Source organism: Eubalaena glacialis, chromosome 18 (assembly GCF_028564815.1).
Source record: "Eubalaena glacialis isolate mEubGla1 chromosome 18, mEubGla1.1.hap2.+ XY, whole genome shotgun sequence".
Lineage (NCBI taxonomy): Eukaryota > Metazoa > Chordata > Mammalia > Artiodactyla > Balaenidae > Eubalaena > Eubalaena glacialis.
The window spans coordinates 68,008,160-68,032,750 of NC_083733.1; the positions used below are offsets into that span (position 1 = coordinate 68,008,160).

The following is a 24,591-nucleotide window of genomic DNA, read 5'->3' on the forward strand; positions in this document are numbered from 1 at the left end:
ATGGCCCCCGAGGTAAGAATGGCTTTCACATTGTAAAATAAAGTGAAGGGTTGTAAAATAAAGCGAAAAGAATATGACACAGAGAGAGCTTTTGTGGCTTGCAAAGAATACATAGTCTCTGGCCTTTTGCGGAAAAGGTTGGCCAACCCCTGCCATCAACCAACAGTTATTTGTGGGAATTCCACACCCTTCCTCAACACAGGCTGGCAAAACCCGTTTGGTCTCATGGTCCCTCTTGGTGGTTCCCTCAGGTGGGCTCCTGGGACTAAGTGGAGGAGACTGGCCGGCTCTGTTCTTTCATTTCCCTCTAGGCCTTTTTTAAAATATATATATTTATTTATTTATTTTTGGCTGCATTGGGTCTTTGTTGCTGCACGTGGGCTTTCTCTAGTTGCAGCGAGGGGTGGCTACACTTCGTTGTGGTGCACGGGCTTCTCATTGTGGTGGCTTCTCTTGTTGCGGAGCACGGGCTCTAGGCACGCGGGCTTCAGTAGTTGTGGCACGTGGGCTCTAGAGTGCAGGCTCAGTAGTTGTGGCACATGGGCTTAGTTGCTCTGCGGCATGTGGGATCTTCCCGGACCAGGGCTCGAACCTGTGTCCCCTGCATTGGCAGGCGGATTCTTAACCACTGAGCCACCACAGAAGCCCTTACTGTGGCTCAGACCAGCTGCTGTCCTTGGTGCTGAACATCACCTGCGTACCTGGCACTTTACCGGGAAAAAACGTGATTCTCTGTTAAATGGCTGCTTATTCACTGCAGGATCTGGCGTCTCTGCCAGAAAGGTTTGTCCAGTGGGGGCTTGTTGTAGCTCACTCACTGTATTCGTTTGCTCCGGCTGCCATGGCAAAAGACCACAGGCAATGGGCTTGAATGGCAGAAATCTATTTTCTCACCGTCCGGGATCAGGGTGTGAGCAGGGTTGGTTTCTCCTAAGGCCTCTCTCCTTGGCTTGCAGATGGCGGCCCTCTTGTGGCCTCTTCACGTGGCTGTCCCTCTGCCTGTGTGCGGCCTGGCATCTCTCTCCCGCTTCTTAGAAGGACACCAGTCATTGGATTAGGGCCCACTCATATGACCTCACAGAACCCTAATTATCCCTTTAAAGGCCCTATCTCCAAATGCAGTCACATTTTGAAGTTACTGGGTGTTATGATTTCAACATATGAATTTGGGGAGAACACATGCAATCTATAACATCCTTAAATGGCTAGAAACTTAGCCTTTTGCAACTGTAGCTGCTGTCTACATGTTACTGGAAAGCATGAGCACCCACCTTGCACTTTGGGTGGCAGGGGGAGACAGCGACCCCCCACACGCCTCACTTTCCTTCCTTCCTGGTGCAGTTAGTCCTGGGACGCAGCCGTCCTGCCAGAGACCGCATTTCCCACTTGCATCCAGGAGGGGGCATGGACCACTCCTCCCTGTGGAAGGTGAGGAGAGGGATGTGTCCAGAAAAGGCTGGGCCTTTGTCACCTGCCCTTCCCCCACCCGCCCCCTGGATGCCGACCCCAGGGTGTTTCCAGAAGCGGTGAGCTGAAGGTGGTAGAGGGAGTTTGGACCCCCGAGTCACCCTGTGGAGATCATCCTACGATCGGCTGCAAGGAATTAGGCCCCAGGTCGTTGGGGTTTGTTGCTGCATTTCGTCCATGCTGACCCAGCTCTGTGACCTCACCATCACCTCCACCCTGTGTGGGAAGTCAGGCATCACCTCCATTGGACAGACAAGGAGGCACTGAGCAAGCTCAGGTTCACCACTGGGTGACTGGCAGTACCAGTGGTTGAGCCCAGGATCCCGTGACCCCAGAGCCCACTTGATCACTCCTCCACTCTGCAGGGCTGCAGACCAGGGGTCCAATCTGTTTCTTGCCCCAGATGTCGTTGGTGTGGACTGCTCGGGCCTGGCCCAAGTAGCATTTCTTAAATATGGGAATTTGGTGCTGTTTAGGAAATGGAAACATTGCACATAAAAGCTTTCAGCTCCAAGATTTTGAGCAAAGCATTAGTACCCTGAGTCTCAGTTTCCTCAGCTGAAAAACCAGGACAATAATAGCATTCTAGATAGTACTTATTTATTAATATTTTATTTGACTGTTGATAATAGAGCACTATATTTATTATTTACTATTAATTAATGATAATAACAATAGAGCACTATTATCAATAGTAAAATAATAAGATATTATTAAGGCTGTGGATGAGGCATATATTAGACAATAAGCCTGCTTGACTCAAAGCACTTTATGTTCCCAAGAATCCCATCCAGTATGTCAGGGGCTCATAAATCTGTGATTTGCGAGAGGATGGTTTGCACCTCTCCTGAAATTCCAAAACTTCCAGGAGATGCCTGGCCATCACCAGCTTCTGGATCTGTGTCCAGGCCCTCAGTGAATAATGCTGGACGGTGACCACGGGCCTCTGATAACTCCCCAGGGCTTGTCTCTGTCCAAGGTCTCAGTTACCTGCATCCCGTCCTGACCCACCAGGGACCGGGTGGCGCCGAGAGAAGAGGGTGCTCCCACACCCCTCCTCCCCGTCCTTTCCCATGTTGTGAGAGGACTGGGCCGGGTGTGGAAAGGTCTAGCGGGGAGAGGCTGAGCGTCCCAGCTCATGGGTAGGAGGTGACGGGGGGAAGCGCAGGAGGAGGGTGGCGACATGGCTGCTGGGCCAAACCGCCAGAGACCCCGACTCTCAGCTCCTACCGGGGGGCCGAGAAGGTTGCCAAGCTCCATGTGTTCGTTTTATTGAAAGACCGTGTCTCATGCCCCTGCCTGACTGCACGACCCGCCTGGACAGGTCCTCAGGGTGCAGCCTGAGGGGTGGTTGTCTCCACTTTGTCCTGGAAACACCCCTGGACGACACCTCCCAGCCTCCACGTAGGTCTGAGGGGAGGCAGCTGTCAAAGGCGTGGCATGTGAGCGGGAGACATTGGGCCACTTCCGGTCCAGTGCTAAGGCGTTGGTCAGACTTACCTCCTCCAGGCTGCCTCCCCTGACCTGCCGCTGGAACGCTCATGGTAGCTGGCAGCCAGCTCTGACCAGCCCTGTGTCCCCAGGGGTGGACGGGATGTAGGTCCTAAGTGACCACAAGGAGTGGGACTGGGTGAATTTTTTTGGTCTGAGACTGAGAGAGAAGCGAGGGAGCAGGAGAGAGACAGAGAGGCTGGGGGCTCTGTTGTCTGAAGCTCTGTGTCGCCAGGACCTGCAGCTTAGCCTGCCCCCGACTATCCTAACAATCGACTTCGGAGATGCCCACTACCCCCTTTTTAAAGCAGAGGGAACCGCAGCACCGAGGGTTAGAAGGAACTCACTCGCTCACAGCTGGGGCTCACCTTCGATCCATCCAAGGCTCACACTTGCCCTGTGGGTCACAGTCACTCACCAGGCCACCCCTGCCCCCCACCAAGCAGGAAACCTGGTCACATGACATCTGTCCTTGACGACGGGGAATGGGGGCATGGCGACGAAAGCTGGTGCAAACAGATGTGACCCGGAGCCTCTCAGTCTCTCTGGGCCCTGCCTCCATCCCGTGGTCAAGAGAGCACAGAGGACAGCCAGGACCGGGGGCCCTCGTGGTGACCGAGGCAATGAGAAGGCTCCCCAAAGAAAATGTCACGCGCAGCAGGACCTCACTGTCACAACAAAAGCCAGAGAGGCTATCCAATGACGCTGGGGCCGGCTTCTCCGTGTCATCCCACTTCTCCCAGACTGTGACCTGGGCGGAATGGACCCCACGCCCACGTCAAGGGCGGACAGTGGTTTCAGGCCGATCTGGGCAGTCACTCCCATTCATTCCCCTTCCACAGCTACTATTTCAAGGATGAGGGCGAGACCCAGATCTAAGCCAATCAGCACATGGCATTTCTCTGGTCAGAACAATCAGCCGCTGGTGAGTCCAGCGGAATGAAGCGTGGGGCTTTTTTGCCAATGACTGGAAGAGGTCTGTCTCCATCTGGACGAGACTGAGGAAATGTGTCAAGAGGAGCTGCTGGAAACCACCATGAAACCACAAGGGAAGCCAGCCTGAAGACGAGGCCAGTGCGTGAAGGGAGAGCCAGCGGACCACGGGGAGGCAGAGCTGTGGTTCTGACGTGCCGTGCGTCTGGATCAAGCCCACCCTGATGCCTGCACCCTGCCAGACATTCAAAAACTGTCCATGTTTCTACATGGCTGCTTTTCCTACCTGCAACACGAAGTGTGCTTACTGATATAGGTGGTTGCTTAAAATGAATTATTTATTCTTTGTGAACCCCGGCGTCAGGAAGTGTGGGACATTCAGACACGCCAGGACATTTGCGACCAGTAGCACAGAACATTAAAATAAAAAGAGTGGTGGAAAAGGTCCCAGAGAGGGGGGACTGGGGGAACTCTATGTGTACACAAAGCTTCAGGTCAGCCTTAGGAGACTCCTTCAAGTTTAACTGCAAAAAATAACTATGTAAAGAGACTCAGATGCGCAACTTATTGAATCCGGTTAAGTATTTTAACCTGAATATCAAGCCTGTTGTTACTCGCTCCCCTGCCCTCTCCCACAAGCACTGAAACCGACTTTGACAGCACAACTGGTACCTGCATCTTTCTCATCTGATGACTGTTTAAGATGACATTGGTCTCCCTTCATGAAAAGTTTTATTAAAAAAAAAAATCTAACAGACCACTATGAGAAACTTTGGCATCCAAAGCGGTTACTGTTATTGCTAACTCTGAAAAAAAATTTTTTTCCTCTCACGAACTTGCCAACTGCTACCGCTTATGAGCCTGGGGGGAGGGGGCTTCCAGTACGGTTTAGGGAGACTGCAGGGGGGCTGGGATGTGGAAGGACGACGGAGGGTCCCCCTCTAGCTCTTCCCCATAGAGGAAACTCACAGACAACCTACGTCTGGACTAGACCGAGAGCGTGTGTGACAAGGCGAGAAACGTCCCCACTCTCTTATCAAGTCCTGCACGCCTCTCCCCAACTTTACTATAGGAACGGAGACCGACCGGAGGCTCTAACGCTCCATCTCAGCGCTTACAATTTACTGAGCGCTTGGTCTGGAACCCTGACGCGCTCCGTTCCTGCAACTACCGTGAGTTACCAGCCGCAGCCAACCTTGCAACGTTCCCAAGTACACTGGGCACGGAGGAACTTGCCTTCCAGCTCGGTGGTGTGGACGCCCGGCCGGGAAGGAGCGCGTGGGAACCAAGACTCCCACAATTCCTAAGAGCCGCGGGGCTGCGCCACCCTGGGCCCCCACTTGAGAACTCCCGTAGCCGACGGCCCGTGCTAAGGACCCCGCCCACCTGGTGTAGACTGGGGCGCCTCAGGCTCCTTAGGTGTGGATCCTCAGGTGCCGCGTGAGGTTGGTGTTCCGGCTGAAGGTTTTCCCGCACTCGCCGCACCTGTAGGGCTTCTCCCCGGTGTGGATCCTCTGGTGCACCGTGAGCGAGGAGTTCTTGATGAAGGCCTTGCCGCACTGCGCGCACCGGTACGGCTTCTCGCCCGTGTGGATGCGCTGGTGCTCGATGAGGTAGGCGCTCTGGCTGAAGGCCTTCCCGCACTCGCCGCACGCGTAGGGCTTCTCGCCGGTGTGGCCCATCTGGTGCACCACCAGGGACGAGCGGCCCGTGAAGTGCTTCTTGCAGATGTAGCAGGCGTACGGCTTCTCGCCGGTGTGGATGCGCTGGTGCTGCGTCAGCGCGGAGTTCTTGCTAAAGGCCTTGCCGCACCGGCCGCACTCGAAAGGCTTCACCCCGATGTGCAGCCTCTGGTGCTGGATCAGGTAGGCGCTCTGGCTGAAGGCCTTGCCGCACTCGCCGCACGCGTACGGCTTCTCGCCCGTGTGGTTGCGCCGGTGCAGCGTCAGCGACGACCTCTTGTTGAAGACGCGGCCGCAGTCGCCGCACGCGTACGGCTTCTCGCCCGTGTGCGTGCGCTGGTGCTCCGTCAGGTGCATGTTCTGGCTGAAGGCGCGCCCGCACTCGCCGCACACGTACGGCTTCTCGCCCGTGTGCGTGCGCTGGTGCACGATCAGGTGCATGTTCTGGCGGAAGGCCTTGCCGCACTCGCCGCACGCGTACGGCTTCTCGCCCGTGTGGACCCGCTCGTGCTGGGCGAGGGAGGAGGTCTTCCGGAAGGCTTTCCCGCACACGCCGCACGCGTACGGCTTCTCGCCGGTGTGCGTGCGCTGGTGCACGACGAGGTTCATGCTCTGGCTGAAGGCGCGGCCGCAGTCCCCGCACGCGTACGGCTTCTCGCCCGTGTGGACCCGCTGGTGGATGGTCAGCGACGACCGTTCCAGAAAGTGCTTCCCACACACGTCGCACTGGAAGGGCTTCTCCCCGGTGTGGATGCGCTGGTGTTTCACCAGCGACGAGCTGCGACCGAAAGCCTTGCCACACTCGCTGCAGTCGTAGGATTTCTTCTCCACGTCCGGTCTGGAGGGTTTACCAAGGTCCGAGTTACCTGCGAGGTTCTTGCCCCGCATGGCAAACGGGTGGATCCCTGCTTCTCTCGGACCCCCCGACCTGGGTGGCGCCGGGGTGGGGCTCTGGTTAACGAACGCCTGCAGTTCACGACATTCGGGGGCCGACTCCCGGGAGATTTCCAGCCGCCCCGGGCAGGTCCTGGCGCTTCCCCGCCGCGACTCCACCCTGCCACCCTGCGTCCGCGCTCCGTCCACGGCCGAACCCCAGGCCCCGGATGGTCTGTCTTCCGAAATCTCCTCCTTCAGGTCCGGTTCTTTCATTTCAGGTCTCATTTCCAAGTCTGGCGGGGGAGGAGGAGGAGGAGAAGGAGGAGAAGAAACGCACGCGGTTAATGCTGGGTGGAAGTAATTTCCCAAGCGGGGGTGGGTAAACGACAGGGCACGGATGGAGAAGCTAAGAGCAAAGCAATGCGCTGACGACACACGTGGTTTAAGAAGGCAGAACCAACCTAGGAGGTGAGCAGAGAACTAGAAATGTCCCTTTCGGAGCTCGGAGGAGACACACAAGTTGGGCTGGGAGGGGGCGGGTCAGAAAGGCTCTCGCAAACCTGAGTGAGGAGTTTCTGCAATGGATTCCTCCCCTCCAGGGTCCATCCTGAATATCCCCAACCAGTCATGCTTCTCAGAGCATCGATTTTGTATTAGAAATGATACAAATACAGCTGACGTTTATGGCGTGTGCAGGTTACCCCGTCTTCCCGGCCCCCAGCCCAGCTCCATCCCGCCCTGCCCTGCCCCGTAGGCCTCACTCCCCTCCTCCACTGCCCAGTCGTGGAGCGCAGGTGTCCCCGTGGGGCTGGCTCCAGACCTCTCCTCTTTGCACATCCATCCCTCCCTGGTCATCAAGCGGAGTCTCCGGTCCCCTCCCACGTGTATCCTGTTCATTTCTATTTCCAGTCTGAGTTCCGGACTCTGTACCGTGGACCTAATGGCTTCATTCCCAACATTTAAAAGTTGTGAGATCTTACACAAAAATGTCACGAAAAGTGTGACGATATGACCACACAAAGCCTTTACTCCTGTGAGGCGATAAAAAGCGGGAGCAGAGCAGCAGCTCTTCCCGACCCCTCGTTGAAACCCCACCTGGCCCCACCGACACTTGAGTTTGAGACCCCCTCCCCTCAGTCATGTCATGCCTTCATGGCCCCGCCAAGGGAGTCTGGACTTCAGTATCTTCTATATAGTGATGCCTCCCAAATGTATGCCCCCCACCCAGACCTGCTGAGTTCTGCTGAGGACTATTCAGAAGCCGCCTGTGTCCCTCTTGGGTATGGCAAACCCATTTAACGGGAAACTTGTGATTTTGGAACCCTCACCCCCACCCCAAATGATAAAGAAAGAAAGAAAGGCTCATCAAAGAGACGTAGCAACATAGTCAGACACGGAAGGACACTCATATGAGGTCCCCAGAGGAGTCAAATTCACAGAGACAGAAAGTAGACGGTGGGTCCCAGGGGCTGGGGGAGGAGGGAACGGGGAGTGTTTACTGGGGACCAGGTTGGGGAAGATGAAAAGGGCTCTGGAGATGGATGGTGGTGATGGTTGCACAACAATATGAATGTACTCAATACCACTGAACTGTACACCTAAAAAAGGGCTAAAATGGTAAATTTTGTGTTATATGTATTTTACCATAATTTTAAAAAGTGTTTTAAAAATAAAAAAGATTTAGCAGTCATTCTTGATTCGCCCCTTCCCTCCCATCATCCAGGCTGTTGAGTACCACTGGATAGGCAAAGCAGCTTGAGCCAGACCAAATCTTTCCACCAACACAGCCAACCATCGAGTCAGGCACTGCGGATTTCCTGCCTACACCCTCTGCCCTCTACAAGGCGCAGTCCACTCAGTGGTGGGGATCTTCTCAGGCAGGCCAAGCCCTCCAGCATCTCCCCAGCGCACTGAGAATCAGGGCCAAGACCTTCCCTCCTGGGCCCTTGGGCAGACAGAGCCAGCCTGGATCCTGCCCACCACGCCCGAATGACTCACCTTCCTTTTCCTCAGGCACACTTGCCCTGCGGCTCCCTTTTTACCCCCCTGTCTGTGCTGAGCTCTTCCTGCCTTGGGCCTTTGCACCTACTGGCTCCTTGATACTCCCTGCGTGCTCATCCTCAGGCCTCAGCATTTATCCTCCATCCTACGGTGGAAAGGAAGATCTCTCTTGCTATCCTCTTGCCTGCTTCCTAGTGAGCGTTCGTTATGGCCCGTGGCAACTTGTCTTTGTCCCTTGATCTGTTTACTACCAGCCCCTGCCCCCCCAGTGGAAAGTGAGCTCCAGGAGGGCAAGACCCTGGCCTGTGCCTGGTTAGTTACAGTACCTGGCACACAGAAGGTAGCAGGTAAACATGCACTGCACACCTGCAACGTGCCCGGTACGGGGCTGAGCCATCGGCACAGATCATTTCGTGTGGTCCCCAAGACCATGTAGTTATGTTTGAGATTATACCCATTTTACAGACAAGGAAACTGAAGCTCTGAGAATGAAGTCACATACTCAAGGTCACACAGCATACTAGAGGCAGAGCTGAGATTGAAGCCTATGACCACAGAGCCACGGGCCCTGGTCAGTCACTGTTTTGCTGTGTTTTTATGCTTTCCCATGCCAGAGCAAAGGATTTGAGAAATACTTGAGAGTGATCCTGGCTTAGTGACCCTGGGGTGTGGCGTGATGCCCAGATGTTAGGGCAGATGGAGGCATGGAGGCATGGGGCATGAAGGCCCCGTGGCATGGGTGGGGGTAACTTCTCAGTAGGAAGAGGAAAGGAAGGCTGATGGTGGGTTTGGTTTGGGGTGCATGGGGTCTGAGATGTGCTGGGGATATACACTGGCCTGAGCCTGCAGAGATGGGAGGCAGCAGAGTCTCGGTTGTGAATACAGTTGGAAGTCTTCTGGAATAAATATGAGAGCTGGAGGGAGCATGCCAGCAAAATCCCAGAGTTAAAGGGCAGTTAAAAGGGGGCGGCCTCCCTTTCAGGGATTAAAACCCTTCAGGAGATGTGGCAACATGGATGGACCTAGAGAATATCATATTTAGTGAAGTAAGACAGAGAAAGACAAATATTATATGAAATCACTTATATATGGAATCTAAAAAATAATACAAATGAATCTGTATAAAACAGACAGACACAGAAAACAAACATGGTTACCAAAGGGGAAAGGGGGGGAGGGATAAATTAGGAGACTGGGATTAACAGATACACACTACTATACATAAGCTAGATAAGCAACAAGGATATATTATATAGCACAGGGAACTACATTCAATACCTTGTAATAACCTATAATAGAAAATAATCTAAAAACATATACATGTGTATATAACTGAATCACTTTGCTGTACACCTGAAACTAACACACTATTGTAAATCAACTCTACTTCAGTTAAAAAAAAACCACAAACACCCTTCAGGAGAGATAATTTGCAAAAAAGCAAACATCAGCTCTTACTCGTGAAAAGCTATGCAAACACAGCTCAATATCAGCCAAATTAAAAGGACCCTGCCAAATGGCTTTTCACCAATCAGATTGGCAAGGAGCAAAGCATTTGATGATGTGTGGCTGGTGACAGTGTGTGGACATGGGCCTTCTTGCCCATGGTCAAGGGAAATGTTAACAGGACAATGTCTGCAGAGGCCATTTCGGCAACAAGCTACAAACATCCAAAATGTTATTCACTCCTTTTGGTCTAAATGTGGATTTTTTTTCATGGTACTAGATTTCTTGTCCTTTATAGTTTCTTTTCCCATATTATGTATTTCCACAATTGCTTCTGATCACAAAGTAATTCACACTTGTTATTAAAACATCAAACATCAAAAAATAACATAAAATGGAAGTCTCCTGCAATCTCACCATCTAACAGTTTGATGTATATTTTTAGAATTTTTTCCCAGTGCATAATTTTAAAAAAATATGCACAACACACCCTGTATGCACACACACATATGAACACACACTGTTGTTGTTTTTCTAAAATGTGGCCAAGATAGAGTAACAAAGATAAGATTTCCCTCCAGCCTACAGCCTAAAGCAATGGGAGGAAGAGAGGACAAAATATATAAAGCAAAGGTTTTCAAGACACTGGACATCAGGAACAAAGTGAGGAGATTCCTGAGACATAGGACTCAAAAGAGGCAGGCCCTGTGACCACCCAACTTACAGGAAAGTTCGCAGGCCACAGCACAGGAGGGGAAACTGAGGCGAAGCCTGGCAGACTCCTTGAGTTGAGGAGATGGAATTGAGAGACGGAGGCAGGTGGAGTTGACAGGACAGAGTACTGGACAGGAAAGTGTGGAGAGTGGGCTCTGGAGACAGGCAAGGTCCTCCCTCGAGGACTTGGGTTACTGATCAGAACACTCATATACAGAAACTACCCAAGGCTGGAGAAAAACCACCTGAAAGGAATTGAAAGCAGTACCCAGAGCCGACGCAGGGCTGGGAACAGTGCCTCCTCACACCAGCCGTGTAACTCGCACCATATAATTCATGGGGTGTTGGGCAGAAGGCTCAGAAGGGTCTTGTGGAGATGAAGTCGTCCTAGACTGAACACAAGCCACAAAGGCAAAAATGAAAGCAGGTCACATGACGTGGTATTGGTGTCAAGACAGACAAATAGATGGATGAAACAGAACAGAGTCCAGAATTAGACCCACACATACATGGACAGCTGATTTTTGACAAAAGTGCAAAGGCAATTCAGTGGAAATTTTTCAGTGGAAAAATTCAGTCTTTTCAACTCATGGAGGAACAACAGGACATCTATTTGACAAAAAAAAAGTAAACTCAAATTAACATTTTGCGTCATTAGAAAAATTAACTCTAAGGGGATCATAGAACAAAATATGAAACCTAAAACTATACAACATACAGAAGAAAACCTTTGCGGCCTTGAGATAGGCAAAGATTTCTAAAATCTGACACCAAAAGCATGATCCCTAAGGAAAATAATTTATCAACTGGACTTCAAATTAAAAACTTCTCTTCAAACAAATGGTGCTGGGGAACCTGGATAGCCACATTCAAAGGAGTGACATTAGACCCCTTTTTAACATCATTCACAAGAATTAACTCAAAGTGAACCAAAGATGTACATGAAGAGCTACAACTGTTAAACTCTTGGAAGAAAACACAGGAGTAAATTTTCATGGCCTTGGTTGGGCAATGGTTTCTGAGATACGAAACCAAAAGCACAAGCAACAACAACAAAATAAATAAATTGAACACATCAAAATTAAAAATGTTTGTGTTTCAAATGATGCCATCAAAAACAGAGAAAAGTCTGGGCTTCCCTGGTGGCGCAGTGGTTGAGAATCTGCCTGCCAATGCAGGGGACACGGGTTCGAGCCCTGGCCCGGGAAGATCCCACGTGCCGCAGAGCAACTCGGCCCGTGAGCCACAACTACTGAGCCTGCGCATCTGGAGCCTGTGCTCCGCAACAAGAGAGGCCGCGATAGTGAGAGGCCTGCGCACCGTGATGAAGAGTGGCCCCCACTTGCCACAACTAGAGAAAGCCCTCGCAAAAAAAAAGAAAAAAAAAAAAAAAAAGAGAAAAGTCTACCCACAGAATGAGACAAAATATTTGCAAAGCATCTACCTGATAAAGGACTTATGTCAATAATAATAATAATAAACATATAAAGAACTCTCAAAACTCAATAATAAGGAAACGAACAACCCAACTAAATAAAACAGGCAAAAGACTTGAACAGATATTTCACTGAAGAGAATATACATGTGGCAAAAAAGCACACGGAAAGATTCTCACTATCAAATGAAAACAACGATATGATAAGACTACACACCAACGAGAATGGCTGAAATGAAAAAGATTGAGCGTACTGAGATTTGGCAAGCACATGGAGCAGCTGAAACTCCCACTCACTGCTGGTGGAAATGTCAAATGTTACAACTGCTTTGGAAAAAAGTCTGGAGTTTCTTAAAAAGTTAGATATACACCTCATATCTGATCCAACCATTCTGCTCACCGGTGTTTACTCAAGAGAAAGGAAAGCATATACCTACAGAAAAACTTGTACACGCACGTTCACAGCAGCTTTATTTGTAATAGTCCAGAATTGGAAACAACCCAAATGTTCATCAACAAGTGAATGGATAAACAAATTGTGGTCTATCCATAGGCAGAATGGTATTCAGCAATAAAAAGATGTGAATATTGATACATACAACATGGGTGAACCTCAAAATCATCATGCCGAGTGAAAGAAGTCAGACCAAAAAGAGACTACATGCTGTATGATTCCATGTATATAAAATTCTAGAATATGCAAATTAAACCACAGTGACATAAGGCAGACCAGTGGTTGCCTGGGGATGGAGGGTGGGTACGGGTAGGGGAGGGAGATATTACCAAGGGGCATAAGAAACTCTTCGGGGTAATGGATATGTTCATTATCTGGATCATGGTGATGGTTTCCTGGATGTGTACAGATGTTGAAATACATTGAATTATTCTTTAAATATGTGCAGTTAATTATAGGTCATTTATACTTCCACAAAAGCTGTTGAAGAAATGGGACCATACTCTAGTTCTGAAAGTTAGTGTTTCAACAACACATCAAGGGACATCATTCCATGTCAGTGCCTACAAAGAGTGCTCATCTTTGAAAAGCATGCTTTCCATCATATGGCTACACCTTGATATGTCAGTCAGTCTTGTACAGGTGGGCATTTAGGTCATTTCTATTTTTCTTCCTATGGAAAACTTTGTACACTTATAGAAAGATTTCTAAAGGATAGGTCCCTAAAAATGGAATTGTTCAAAATTTGGCTGATAATGCCAAACTGTCCTCCAAAAGAGTTGTCCCAACATTATACTCCTAAAAGGACAGAGTCCCTTTCCCTATACCTTCATAATACAGGCTATTATTCTTTTTCATTTCTGTGTACCTCATGAGCAAAAACTGTATTTCTTTGACTCTGTATTTCTTTGACTATTAGTAAGATTTTAAAATCTTTTATAAAGCGTGATTCCATGTACTTCCACATTTATGAACTGCCAGCTATAACTCTGGCCATCATTCAGTCTTTTTCTTATTTATTCCTAGGAGCTCTTTACATAATTATAATCCTTTGACTGTTATCCATGTGGTAAATATTATTCCCCATTTCATCATCTGTCAACTTTAGTTTTAGCTTTGAGTGATTTAAACTTTCTACGTAGTCAAATCTGTCAATCTTTTTTCTTATCTCTCTGTAGTCCTCACGTGACAGGCTGATGGTACGTAACTCAGCGAAGCTGCCCCTTACCCAGCGAGACCAGGTTCTGGAGGTTCTCTAGCATCACATCTCTGTACAGGTCCTTCTGGGCAGGTTCCAGCTGCTGCCACTCCTCCTGGGTGAAGTCCACAGTCACATCCCTGAACGTCACTGACTCCTGTAAGAGGAAACCCACAACCACTCACCGCAGGGCCCTCCTTACAGAGGTCTGGAAGAATGGCCAGAAAAGCCAAGAGGATTTAGGGAAGGCACACAGGATGTATCTGAAGTGATTTCAACAAGGACCAGCCACTCAGTTATCTTGGTGCCTCATTATTTGGGGATGGTCCTCTGACAGAGAAATAAAACAAATATGAGGCTGTTTAGAGCAGAAAGTCACAGATTTGAGAGACAGAGAAGGAATCAAAGGCAAAATGATCATAACCCAGTGAATCAACACATTCATTAGAAGCCCAGCAAAGGCAGAAACCCAGATGGAACCCAGTAGTTCACCAAAGATTCCTGAGCCCCTACAAAGCTGCAGGCACTGAGCAAAGTGCTGGGATACAGACACAGAAGGTTTAAGAACTAGTTCCTCAAGGGAGGGGCAGAGGAAAACACCGGTAACTGACCCACAATCTGGTCAATACTGTCATGAAGGTATGAACAAAATTCTCCAGGCGCCTGAGCAACGGCAGCTTTAGGGGGCGTCCAGGAGGACTTCAGAAAGGTGACACTGAGTGTAGGCTGGGGGAAGGATCAGTGGTCAGGTCCTTGGGGGGAGATTCCGGAGGGAGGAAGAGCTTGGGTCAAGATATGAGGCTTAAAAGGTAGATTAGACCATTGAGGAATCGTGAGAAGTTCATGTGGTGGAAGCATAAGAGCCTTTCCAGCTGATGCCGTAAGCCCTGGGGATGAAATGAATGTGGCTTAGCAGGGAGAGATGATGATGATGATGATGATGACGATGTTGGTGATGGTGGTGGTGGTGATGGTGGTGATGGTGATGATGATGGTGATGATGGTGGTGGTGATGGTGATGATGATGGTGGTGGTGGTGATGGTGATGATGGTGGTGATGGTGGTGGTGGTGATGATGGTGGTGATGGTGATGGTGGTGATGATGGTGATGGTGATGGTGATGGTGGTGGTGGTGGTGGTGGTGGTGGTGGTGGTGGTGGTGGTAGTGATGGTGGTGATGGTGGTGGTGGTGACGATGGTTGTGGTGATGATGATGGTGATGACAGTGGTGATGGTGATGGTGGTGATGGTGATGGTGGTGATGGTGGTGGTGGTGACGATGGTTGTGGTGATGATGATGGTGATGGTGATGACAATTATGTTGTCAATTGTAGGTCACAACACCTATCCCTTCATAGGCAGTTGCTATGTACCAGGTACTATTCTAAGGATTTGTTATAGGTTGAATTATGCTTCCTCTCCTCCAAATCCATGTGTTGAAGTCCTACTCCCAGCACCTCAGAATGGGACCTTATTTGGAAATAGGGCCACTGGTTAAGATGAGGTCATACTGGAGTAGGTGGGCCCTAATCCAATATGACTGGTGTCCTTATAAATAGAGGAAATTTGGACACAGAGAAATGCACACATGGAAAATACCATGTGAAAACAAGCCAAGAACTAATGGGAGCTGAGAGAGAGGCTTGAAATTGATTTTCTCTAGACCCTTCAGAAGGAACATGGCCCAGCTAACACCTTGATTTTTGACTTCCAGCCTCCAGAACTGTGAGAAAATATATTTCTGCTGTTTAAGCCTGTCTGTGGTACTTTGTTATGGCAGCCCTAGCAAACCAATACATCCGTCTTGCTCTCTATTTCCCCAGTGTTTAGTACAATGCCTGGCATATAGTAGGCACTCAATGAATAGTTCTTGAATGAATAAATGGGTCAGTAAGGATGGTGTGAGGATTAAATGAGTTATCCATGTTTGACACTCAGGACAGTGCACAGCATACAGTAGGTGCTTAATTACCATCAGCTACTGTTACTGCCACCCGCATCCACAGGTCCTTGGCTCTCCCCAGTGCTCTGAGCCCCCGACACGAGAACCGTGAACCCTGGCTCACCCTCCCTGAGAGGAGGCCTCACCTCCTGGCCAGTCCTATCATGGTCCCCATGTGCCCGCCCAGGGGCTTTGGGCTCAAGCTGGCCTCCTCTACCTCGTGGGTCACTACTGTTCGATGAGGAAGCAGTACAAGGCAGTGGTTGAGAGTGTGGGCTCAGGAGCCTGGAAGCCTGCAATGAAATCCTGGCCCTACCCTCAATGGCTGTCTTTTCCTTGGGCAAGTGCCTTAAGCTCTCTGAACTTCATTTGTTCATAGTAACAATGTCCCCCTCTGTAGATGTCATGGGGGTTGAATGCGGTAATGCATATATGGTTCCAGCACAGTGTCTGGTATGGCTGGAGTAAGTTCTCGATGAATGTCAACTATTACATTTGATTGATTTTGACATTTCATATGCATCTTATATATATATACTTAGTAGTAGTAGTAGTTATTATTATTATTATTTAATATTTATTTATTTATTTATTTTGGCCAGGCCGGGTCCTAGTCATGGCATGCAGGATCTTCGTTGCAGTATGTTTAGTTGAGGCATGCAGGATCTTTAGTTGTGGCATGCAGACTCTTAGTTGCGGCATGCGTGTAGGATCTAGTTCCCCAGTAGTAGTTATTATTATTTGATATTATTATTTGATTCTTTGGCCCATACATCCTTTGGCCAGTCCTGCTAATAATTCCTTTTTTAAAAAAAAAGCCACCTTATTGAGGTATGATTGACATATAAAAGCTATACATATTTAATTAATACCACTAGATTAAGTTTGGAAAGTATGCACCCATGAAACATTATCACAATCGAGGCCATAAGCTATCCATCATCTCCAAAAGTTTCCTGCTGCCCCCTCTATCTTTTTATTTATTTTAATTTTTTAAAATATAGTAGTTCCTTCAGAGAGTCTTCTCTAAGTATGCCCCACATCAGTGAACTCACTCAATAAATAACATATTTACTGAGTAGGCTCCATGCACTGCTCTGGGGCTGGGCTGGGAGGGGTGCACTAAAAACAAAATGGACAGTCCTGGAAGTCTCAGAGCTGACACCTTACAGCAAAGGATGCTGAAGGACAGACAGCAGGGGCCGCCCTCCTCTGGAGGGTTGGGGAGACTTCCCCAGAAGTATGGTTTAGCCCCAAATGCACCGAACCTGAGTGCTTTGTGTGTGCATGTCTGAGGCCACTCATTCTCGTGCATCATCTGTTTTGGTTTCCGGTCTAATGGCACAAACCAATTCGCCACAAGGAAAACCTCCCCAAATTCCAAAGAGCTGAAATCAGATAGGCTCTATTTTTTGAAAATCAGAATATATTTGCGCTAGATGTAATTAAGAAGAAAGCACTTAAATGAAAAATCCCAACCATACCAAAATAAAAATAATCAACAAGTCCTTCTAAATTAAGTAGCAAAAAGAAGAAATCAAGACGATAATCGCAGACAAGTTAAAAAGGAAGACATCATGGTGCAGTTGCTTTGGAAAATAGTCCGACAGTTCCTTAGACAGTTAAACAGAGTTATATTAGGACCCAGCAATTCCACTCCTAAGTATACACCCAAGAGAACTGAGAGCACACGTTCAAACTGATGTTTGAACTGCAGCATTCCTGATAACCAAAAAGTGGAAACAGCCCAAATGTCCATCAACCAATGAATGGATAAATAACATGTGATCTAACCATACAGTGGAATATTATTCAGTCATGAAAAGGAATGAAGCACCGACACATGCTAAAACATGGATGAATCTCAGAAAAATTATGCTAAAAGAACCCAGACACAAAAGACCATATATCATATGATTTCATTTATATGAAATGTCCAGAATAGGCAAATCCGGAGACAAAAAGTAAATGAGTGGTGGCCAGCGGTTGGGAGTCAAGAGAGGAAATGGGAGTGAGTGCCATTGGGTACACACTTCCATTTGGGATGATGAAAATGTTCTAAAATTGACTGTGGTGATGGCTGCACAACTCTGAATATACAATAAGCCAATGAATTGTACACTCTGTGGTATGTGGGGTACATCTTAATACAGGCGTTAAATAAATAAAGGCATGACAAACCAAAACTCACAGGTAAGTGAAATGACACATTTAGACATCAAAATAAATTCTAGGTGGATTCAGAAGTTCACTGTTAATATCCAAACGATAAACGGAAAAAAAGGAAGACAAACAGATGATGTGTGACCTGTGGATGGAGAAACCCTTTTATAGTTTAAAGACAATGGAAGACACCAGAGGAGGAGAGACAGACTCGATTTTAAAAATATGAAATGCTTTTGGACTTAAATATAAAATAAGAAATGAAAAGTAAAGCTGGGAAGTATATTTGCCACAAATATTTCCATACACACACACTTCTTTAAAATCTTCAAGAATACTAAGATTCCTGGAGACTGGTAAAGCACAAGATAGATCATTTAACCCCCTGCAGAAAAGGCTAATAAACATTTTCTAAAAATCAAACCTCACTAATATACATACAATGCTACTCGGAAAAGATTTTGTGACACCATTTGTCACCTATCATGCTCAAAGTTTATACCATTTGTCACATATCCATTTATCATTTATATCCAACTTGCACAATAAATACCCAACAGCCATAAATAACTAGGGACAAGTAAATATCAAACAATGGGGGAGGGGGCTTCCCTGGTGGCGCAGTGGTTGAGAATCTGCCTGTCAATGCAGGGGACACGGGTTCGAGCCCTGGTCTGGGAGGATCCCACATGCCGCGGAGCAACTAGGCCCGTGAGCCACAATTACTGAGCCTGCGCGTCTGGAGCCTGTGCTCCGAAACAAGAGAGGCCGCGATAGTGAGAGGCCCGCGCACTGCGATGAAGAGTGGCCCCCGCTTGCCACGACTAGAGAAAGCGCTCGCACAGAAACGAAGACCCAACACAGCCAAAAATAAATAAATAAAAACAAACAAACAAAAAAGACAAAAAACAATAGGGGAACCATTAAGTAAGCCAGGTATGGCCCCAAGATAAAATTTCTATGGAGTCATTAACATGGATGTTACCAAGGAGTTTTTAACAATGCAGAGAAATGCTCAGGATGAAATCTTCGATGAAAAAGCAGGATATAAAAATTGCTCAGCTGGGGTGATTCTTATTTTTGCAAAAAAACATGTATCCAGGGAGAGAAGGACACACAACATTCGAGGGTGGTTATTTCTAGGATGAGATCAAGGGTCATTCTGATCCTCTTCACTATGCTCTTCTGGATTTTCTAAGCTTTTTGTAATGATCATGGCATTTCCTTATTTATCAGAAATTTTCTTTTACTTTTACAATAGATTATTTACAGCATTGAAAAATGAGTTTTTAAAAAGTCAAACTCACCAATACCAGATGGACATTTAGATACACTGATTATGCAGTCAAAACAAGTGATGTCTGTAGTTTTCAAAGGCTGGGGAAACCCTAATGATTCAAGTGTGATGGAAAAAAAAATCTTCCAAGATAAAAATGGCAGAGCCAATACTGGGTCAATTTTTAAAAATAATCATCAGAGAAGGAAGCCAATAAATGAATACACAAATAATCCACAGGGTTATCTCTGGGTAGAGGCACTATGGGTGAATTATATTGTCTTACCTACAGGTTACTGGATTTTCCCTATTTTCTATAAAGAACATTTATATATTTATTATTATGAAATATTTCTGGCATAAAAGCAAGCTTAGAGAAAAATTCAACACACAACTATATATGTACCACCCGTTAAAACATCATAACACATTACAGTGAGAGCCGGGGACGCCAGCCGTGTGCCTCCCCATGGGCGCCCTCCCTCCCCCGAGGTAACTGCTGTCTGAAATGTGTGGGCCTTGTTCCAGCGAGCCTTGTACACATTTAAACCATCACTTTCTGGGTGCCGTCCTGCGTCTCCTGAGGGCCCCCAGGGCAGAACCAGTCACTCCCCAGCTGCCCTGTCCTCCTTGGTTGACCAAAGCCAATGTCAGGCACAGGCAAGAGAGAGGCTCCTGGGCCTGGAGGGGGCAGAGGGGGCAGAGGGGACAGGAGCGTCACCCCTGAGCACTGCTGTCCTTCCTCAGGGTGGACAGAACCCCCAGGAAGTGGGGACATGGGCCCTGGACGGGGCTGGGGGTCAGAGGGTCATCCCTCTGGAAAGGAGAGGGAGGCAACATGACTCACCAGGGCCTCATCAGTCAGCAGCTGGGCGGCCATCCCTCCACTGCCCATGGTGACCGGGAATGGCGGGCTCTGGTCAGGGGGGAAAAAGAGGGAGGCATGGTGAGAGCCCAGGCCTAGGCCCACCTCACAATGCACACAGGACAGACACACACATGCCCACAGAGGGGCAGGAGACAGGAACACGCACACACGTTAACAGCGAACATTCAGGGTGCTTACCGCCTGCAAAGCCCTAGACCAACGCCTCTCACTTAATCCTTACACCCCTGCAAGGTGGGCACTATTTCCACCGACCCCATTTCACCATATAGTTTCACATATATGTGGAATCTAAAATACGACACAAATGAGCTTATCTATGAAACAGAAACAGACTCACAGACATAGAGAACAGACTTGCTGTTGCCAAGGGAGAGGGGGTTGGGGGAGGGAAGGAGTGGGAGTTTGGGATTAGCAGATGCAAACTATTATATATAGAACGGATAAACAACAAGGTCCTCCTGTATAGCACAGGGAACTATATTCAATATCCTGTAATAAACCATAATAGAAAAGAATATGAAAAAGAATACATATATGTATTACTAAATTGCTTCGCTGTACAGCAGAAATTAACACAACATTGTAAATCAACTATACTTCAATAAAAAAAGAGTATTGTCAAATTAAGTGTTGGTCCCTATAAACTTTAAACAGTGAAATTTCAAATTAAAAAGCAATATAATTATTTAAAAAAAGAAGCCCCGCTGTACATCACAAAGGATCACAAAGGTATGGGCTTGTGTCCCCACCACTTCACGTCCGCAAACCCCACAGCAGCGTGCCCGGCCCGCAGCAAGCCCTCCGCAAAACCTCCTCCAGCTTAAAACTCTCCGGTGGCTTCCCACAGCCTTAGAAATCATCCACAGTCTTCACCGCTGCCCACATGGCCCTTATAGTCTGCCCCGAGGGCCTTCCCCCTCCCACTCAACTCCCCTCTCAAACACTTGGCCCCAGGTACACTGGCCTTCGAATCTGCCGCTTCCTCTGCCAGAAATGCTCTTCCCCTGGCTGGCTCCTTCTCACTGGCAGCTCAAATGTCACCTCCATGGAGAAGTCTCCCACTCCCAGGGCCCTGAGCTCAAGTAGCAACCAACGCCCACCCCTGCCATCTTCTTATAGCCCACATCATTGTTGACAACTGTCTCTTTAAAAAGTTAGCAAGTTCATCATCTGTCTTCCCTTCACAAGAATGCAAGCAAGCCCCCGGGGAGCAGAGATGATCATTTTTGGATTGTGTTTCCAGCAACTAGGATAACAGCCAGAGGTACCCAAACATAGAGCTGAGTGAATGAATAAGCCAACTTCTATCACTGGCAAAGATGCAAAGAAATGGGCCTCCCACACCCAGCTGAAGGAACGGGAGTCACTCAACATTTCTGGAGAGTGAGCTGGCAAAACAGGAACCCCATAACCCAGCAGCCTTGTTCCCGGGACTCTGCCCATAGCAACAAAAACTCCATGTAAAATGTTATATGTGGAAAAAAGATGTTTATTATAGCACTGTTCCTAGAATCCAACCAAACCAACGAACACACAAAAAAACAGAAACAAAATATAAGTATCCATCAGCAAAGGAATGTTGAATAAATGGCGGGGCATCCATTGTGTGAAATATCAGGTCTCCTTAGAAAACAGGAGTGGGTTCTGCATCTGCTGACATATATATTTGTGATGTCATAATGAGAAAAGCAAGTTACTTGGTTTTATACCTAACTTTAACCCCTCTGTATAAAAATGAACCAGCACACGTGGGTGTGTGTTTCTGTAGGTGTTTCTGAGCCTGGGAAAGGCCTGGGGAAGGCCATGAAATGATGGACACCAAATGGTGCCTCGTGGGGTTGGAGGGGGAATGGGAAGGGGGAGTTATTCATTTTTTTTCTTTATATTCCTTTGATTGTTTCCCTGGGTGAGTGACTTCATATTAATGTCATAATTTTTTAAACAGAATTTAATTTTTTAAAGAGTATTCTTTCTAGACTGGCAATCTCCATGTGACTCCCATCCCTACACTGTGAGGTCAACAACACTGGCTTTGGCCGGACGTGGACATGACCAGAGCCGACTTACCCAGGAGGCACAGCGAGCCCAAGGCCCCTGATACCTGTAGGGGCCCACGAGAATGTCTTAATTTAAGATCATTTAAAAAAAAAAAGGTGACTCTAATCCAGCCTGGATTATATTTGTCTTCATATCAATGTAATCACAAACTATAATTTTTTTTTTTTTCATGAAAAAAGGAGCCCATGAAGGCGACAAAGGCACAGAGGCCCTGGAAGTGACATGCTCTGGGCTGGTGACTGTTGAACCCAGGTGGCCTGAGATCTATGTGGCTACAAAGCTGGTGGCTACTTCCCTCCTCTCCTTCCTTGAGTCTTCTGGCATTTCCTTCCTTCCATTGTTTCTAAGGATAAGATTCCCATGGGGGAAAAAATCCTGCAACTCTGTGTCAGATGAGCCGAAAGGAAGAAAGGATTTCCCATTTGTCTGGTGGTTAAGTGTGGGGTCTCTGGAACCCAGACGCCTGGGTATAGAGTTGGGTCATTCACTTAAGTCTCTGAGCCTCGGTTTCCCCATGTATAAAATGGGGATGATAGGTAGGGACCTTGGAGTTACTGGGAGGCTTATAAATGAAGTAGTCCCAGCAAAGTGCCCAGAACAGCACTTTGAGGGACCAATACACATCCTCTGAACAAATCAACCCCGGGTCAGGAGGGGGTAGGGGACTCTGACCCTCCTTTAAGAAGGTCCTGTGGAAGGCAAGAGAAGAAGCCTTAGCCCCACATCCTGTCACCCACACACTTCCTGCCCCCCCAACCCTCCAGAGCCTTCTACGAGCCGGACAAGGCTCTGAGGGGCAGGAAGGAGCTGGGGAGTCTGGGGGCCCCAGGCCAGGAGACCTGCAGGACGAGAAGGGAGGTAGCTCTGCTAGGCCTGTCCAAGCGTTCACAGTCTTTCACACACGCTTTTAGGAGGGTCGCACCCAGATGCACTCGCATACAAACACCCAGAAAGGCCCAAAGACAGAGACACACAGGTGAACACACACACAGAGAGAGGTAGAGACACTGACGGGGCGGACTTCGGGAGAGACACACCCCATGCTCACAGACACACTCACACCCAGGGACACAGCTACAGAGTGAAAGACGAGACGCAGGTGGACACCTGGATGACACCCTCACACGGAGACACCGTGGGCAGAAATAAAGGCAGACACACACACAACCAAGGATGTGGACGTGGCGGTCACCCAGAGATACACTGCCCCCACCCCAACAGGGAAGGCAAAGACTAGACATAGGAGACACCCACAGAGACCAAGACCGGTAGGCGCACGAGCGCGTGCGCACCCCCGCCCCCTCCCGACTTACACTGATGCACACACGGATTCGCCTCCTTCCCCATCGCATCACATTAGGTCAGTACCAGCCTCCTCCCTCCACTCCTCTCCCCAGCCCTCTCTCTGAGCCGGCACTCCCCTCCCCTAGGCCCTCACACCTTCTCCCTTCAGGGCCCACCTTCCCCTCAGTCCACACGCCCTCTCCCGGCGCGCACACCCTCCCCTCAGCCCTCACGCCCCTCGCCTGGGCCCGCACACCCTCTGCCTTCAGTCCTCACACCTTCCCCTCAGTCTGTACACCCTCTTGCTGCCCGCACACGCTCCCCTCCGCCCTCATGCCCCTCACCTGGGCCCGTACACCCTCCCCTCAGCCCTCAGGCCCCTCGCCTGTGACCTCACGACCCCTCTCCTCAGTCAGCATGCCCCCTCCCGAGCCCGCCCCCGCCCCGCCCTGCCCTGCCCTGCCCTGCCCGCGGCCTGACTCACCAGCGCGGGTCGGTCTGTACAATGACTGGCGCCCTACGGCCTCCAGGCCGCACTGCGCCTGCGCAGACGGGAGGACTACATTTCCCAGAAGCCCGCGCGCCTCCGCCTCCGCTCAGACCCTCCCGCCCGCGGAGCCGAATGGAGCCGAGCGGAGCCGAATGGAGCCGAGCGGACCCGAACCTACCCGAGACGCGACCGCGCCCCTCCAGCTCCCAGAGGCCCACGCAGCACCGGAACCGCGGCCGAAGGGGATGGGGGTGCTGGAGGGGTGGTACTGAGGGATGGGAGGGGAGGAGGAAGAGTGGAGGGAGAGAGGAGATGGGGGGAACGGGAAGGGGGAGAAGAGAGAGATGGGGGAGAGGTAGGAGGGGAGGGGGGATTGCTTAGGGAGGCAGGTGGGGGAGGCGGGTGGGGGAGGGAGGAGGGAGAATTCCAGAAAGGGAGGGGGCGTGGGTGGAGGTGGAGAAAGGAGGTTGTGGCCCACCTTTTGTAGACTTCTGGGCTGGACTGAGGGAGGATCCTGGGCAATGTTGTTGAGCGTGATAATCATGCTGAATTGTAGAAAATTTGTAAAGCATACAGAGATACAAACCAGAAAATAATAAGAAAAAAAAGTATTCACTCTTCTTGAGTTTCCTACGTGCCAGCTCCTGTTTTGGGCGTTTTATGACTTACGAACGTATCTAATCCTCACAACCATGCTACTTTCCAGATGAGGACAGTGGTGCCGACAAAAGAGGTGGCACAAGGGGACAGTGGGGGAGCTGGGGTAGGAACCAGGGCTCCTGGCTGGGCCTG

At 49.1% G+C, this 24,591-nt stretch overlaps 1 protein-coding gene across 5 annotated transcripts; it reads right to left on the minus strand.

Annotated features, from left to right (window-relative positions):
• Positions 1 to 79: 79 nt before the first annotated feature.
• On the minus strand, positions 80 to 23,841 carry ZNF71 (zinc finger protein 71). Of its 5 annotated transcripts, XR_009697869.1 has the most exons (6): positions 23,794 to 23,841; positions 19,926 to 19,994; positions 13,728 to 13,854; positions 5,278 to 6,742; positions 1,272 to 1,419; positions 80 to 1,030 (listed from the first exon to the last, which is right to left on the minus strand). XR_009697869.1 is itself a non-coding variant. In XM_061173488.1 (5 exons), the coding sequence occupies exons 2-4, from the start codon at positions 19,971 to 19,973 to the stop codon at positions 5,307 to 5,309; spliced, it is 1,611 nt and encodes a 536-aa protein (XP_061029471.1). In that variant the 5' UTR covers positions 19,974 to 19,994; positions 23,794 to 23,841; the 3' UTR covers positions 1,249 to 1,419; positions 5,278 to 5,306. The 5 variants fall into 5 exon arrangements, 4 of the variants coding, with proteins under 4 accessions (XP_061029471.1, XP_061029472.1, XP_061029470.1 ...); XM_061173488.1 differs by lacking the exon at positions 80 to 1,030 and having other exon boundaries at positions 1,249 to 1,419; XM_061173489.1 differs by lacking the exons at positions 80 to 1,030; positions 1,272 to 1,419 and having other exon boundaries at positions 4,606 to 6,742; positions 13,728 to 13,851.
• Between the last annotated feature and the right edge of the window lie 750 nt (positions 23,842 to 24,591).

Excerpts from the sequence above, each read along its gene's own strand:
- ZNF71 (XM_061173488.1), bottom strand. The coding sequence starts at position 19,973 with ATGGGCAGTGGAGGGATGGCCGCCCAGCTGCTGACTGATGAGGCCCTG. Across the intron at positions 13,855-19,925 it reads TGCTGACTGATGAGGCCCTG|GAGTCAGTGACGTTCAGGGA; the intron begins GTGAGTCATGTT and ends TTCCTCTTACAG. Across the intron at positions 6,743-13,727 it reads CCAGAACCTGGTCTCGCTGG|ACTTGGAAATGAGACCTGAA; the intron begins GTAAGGGGCAGC and ends CTCCCCCGCCAG.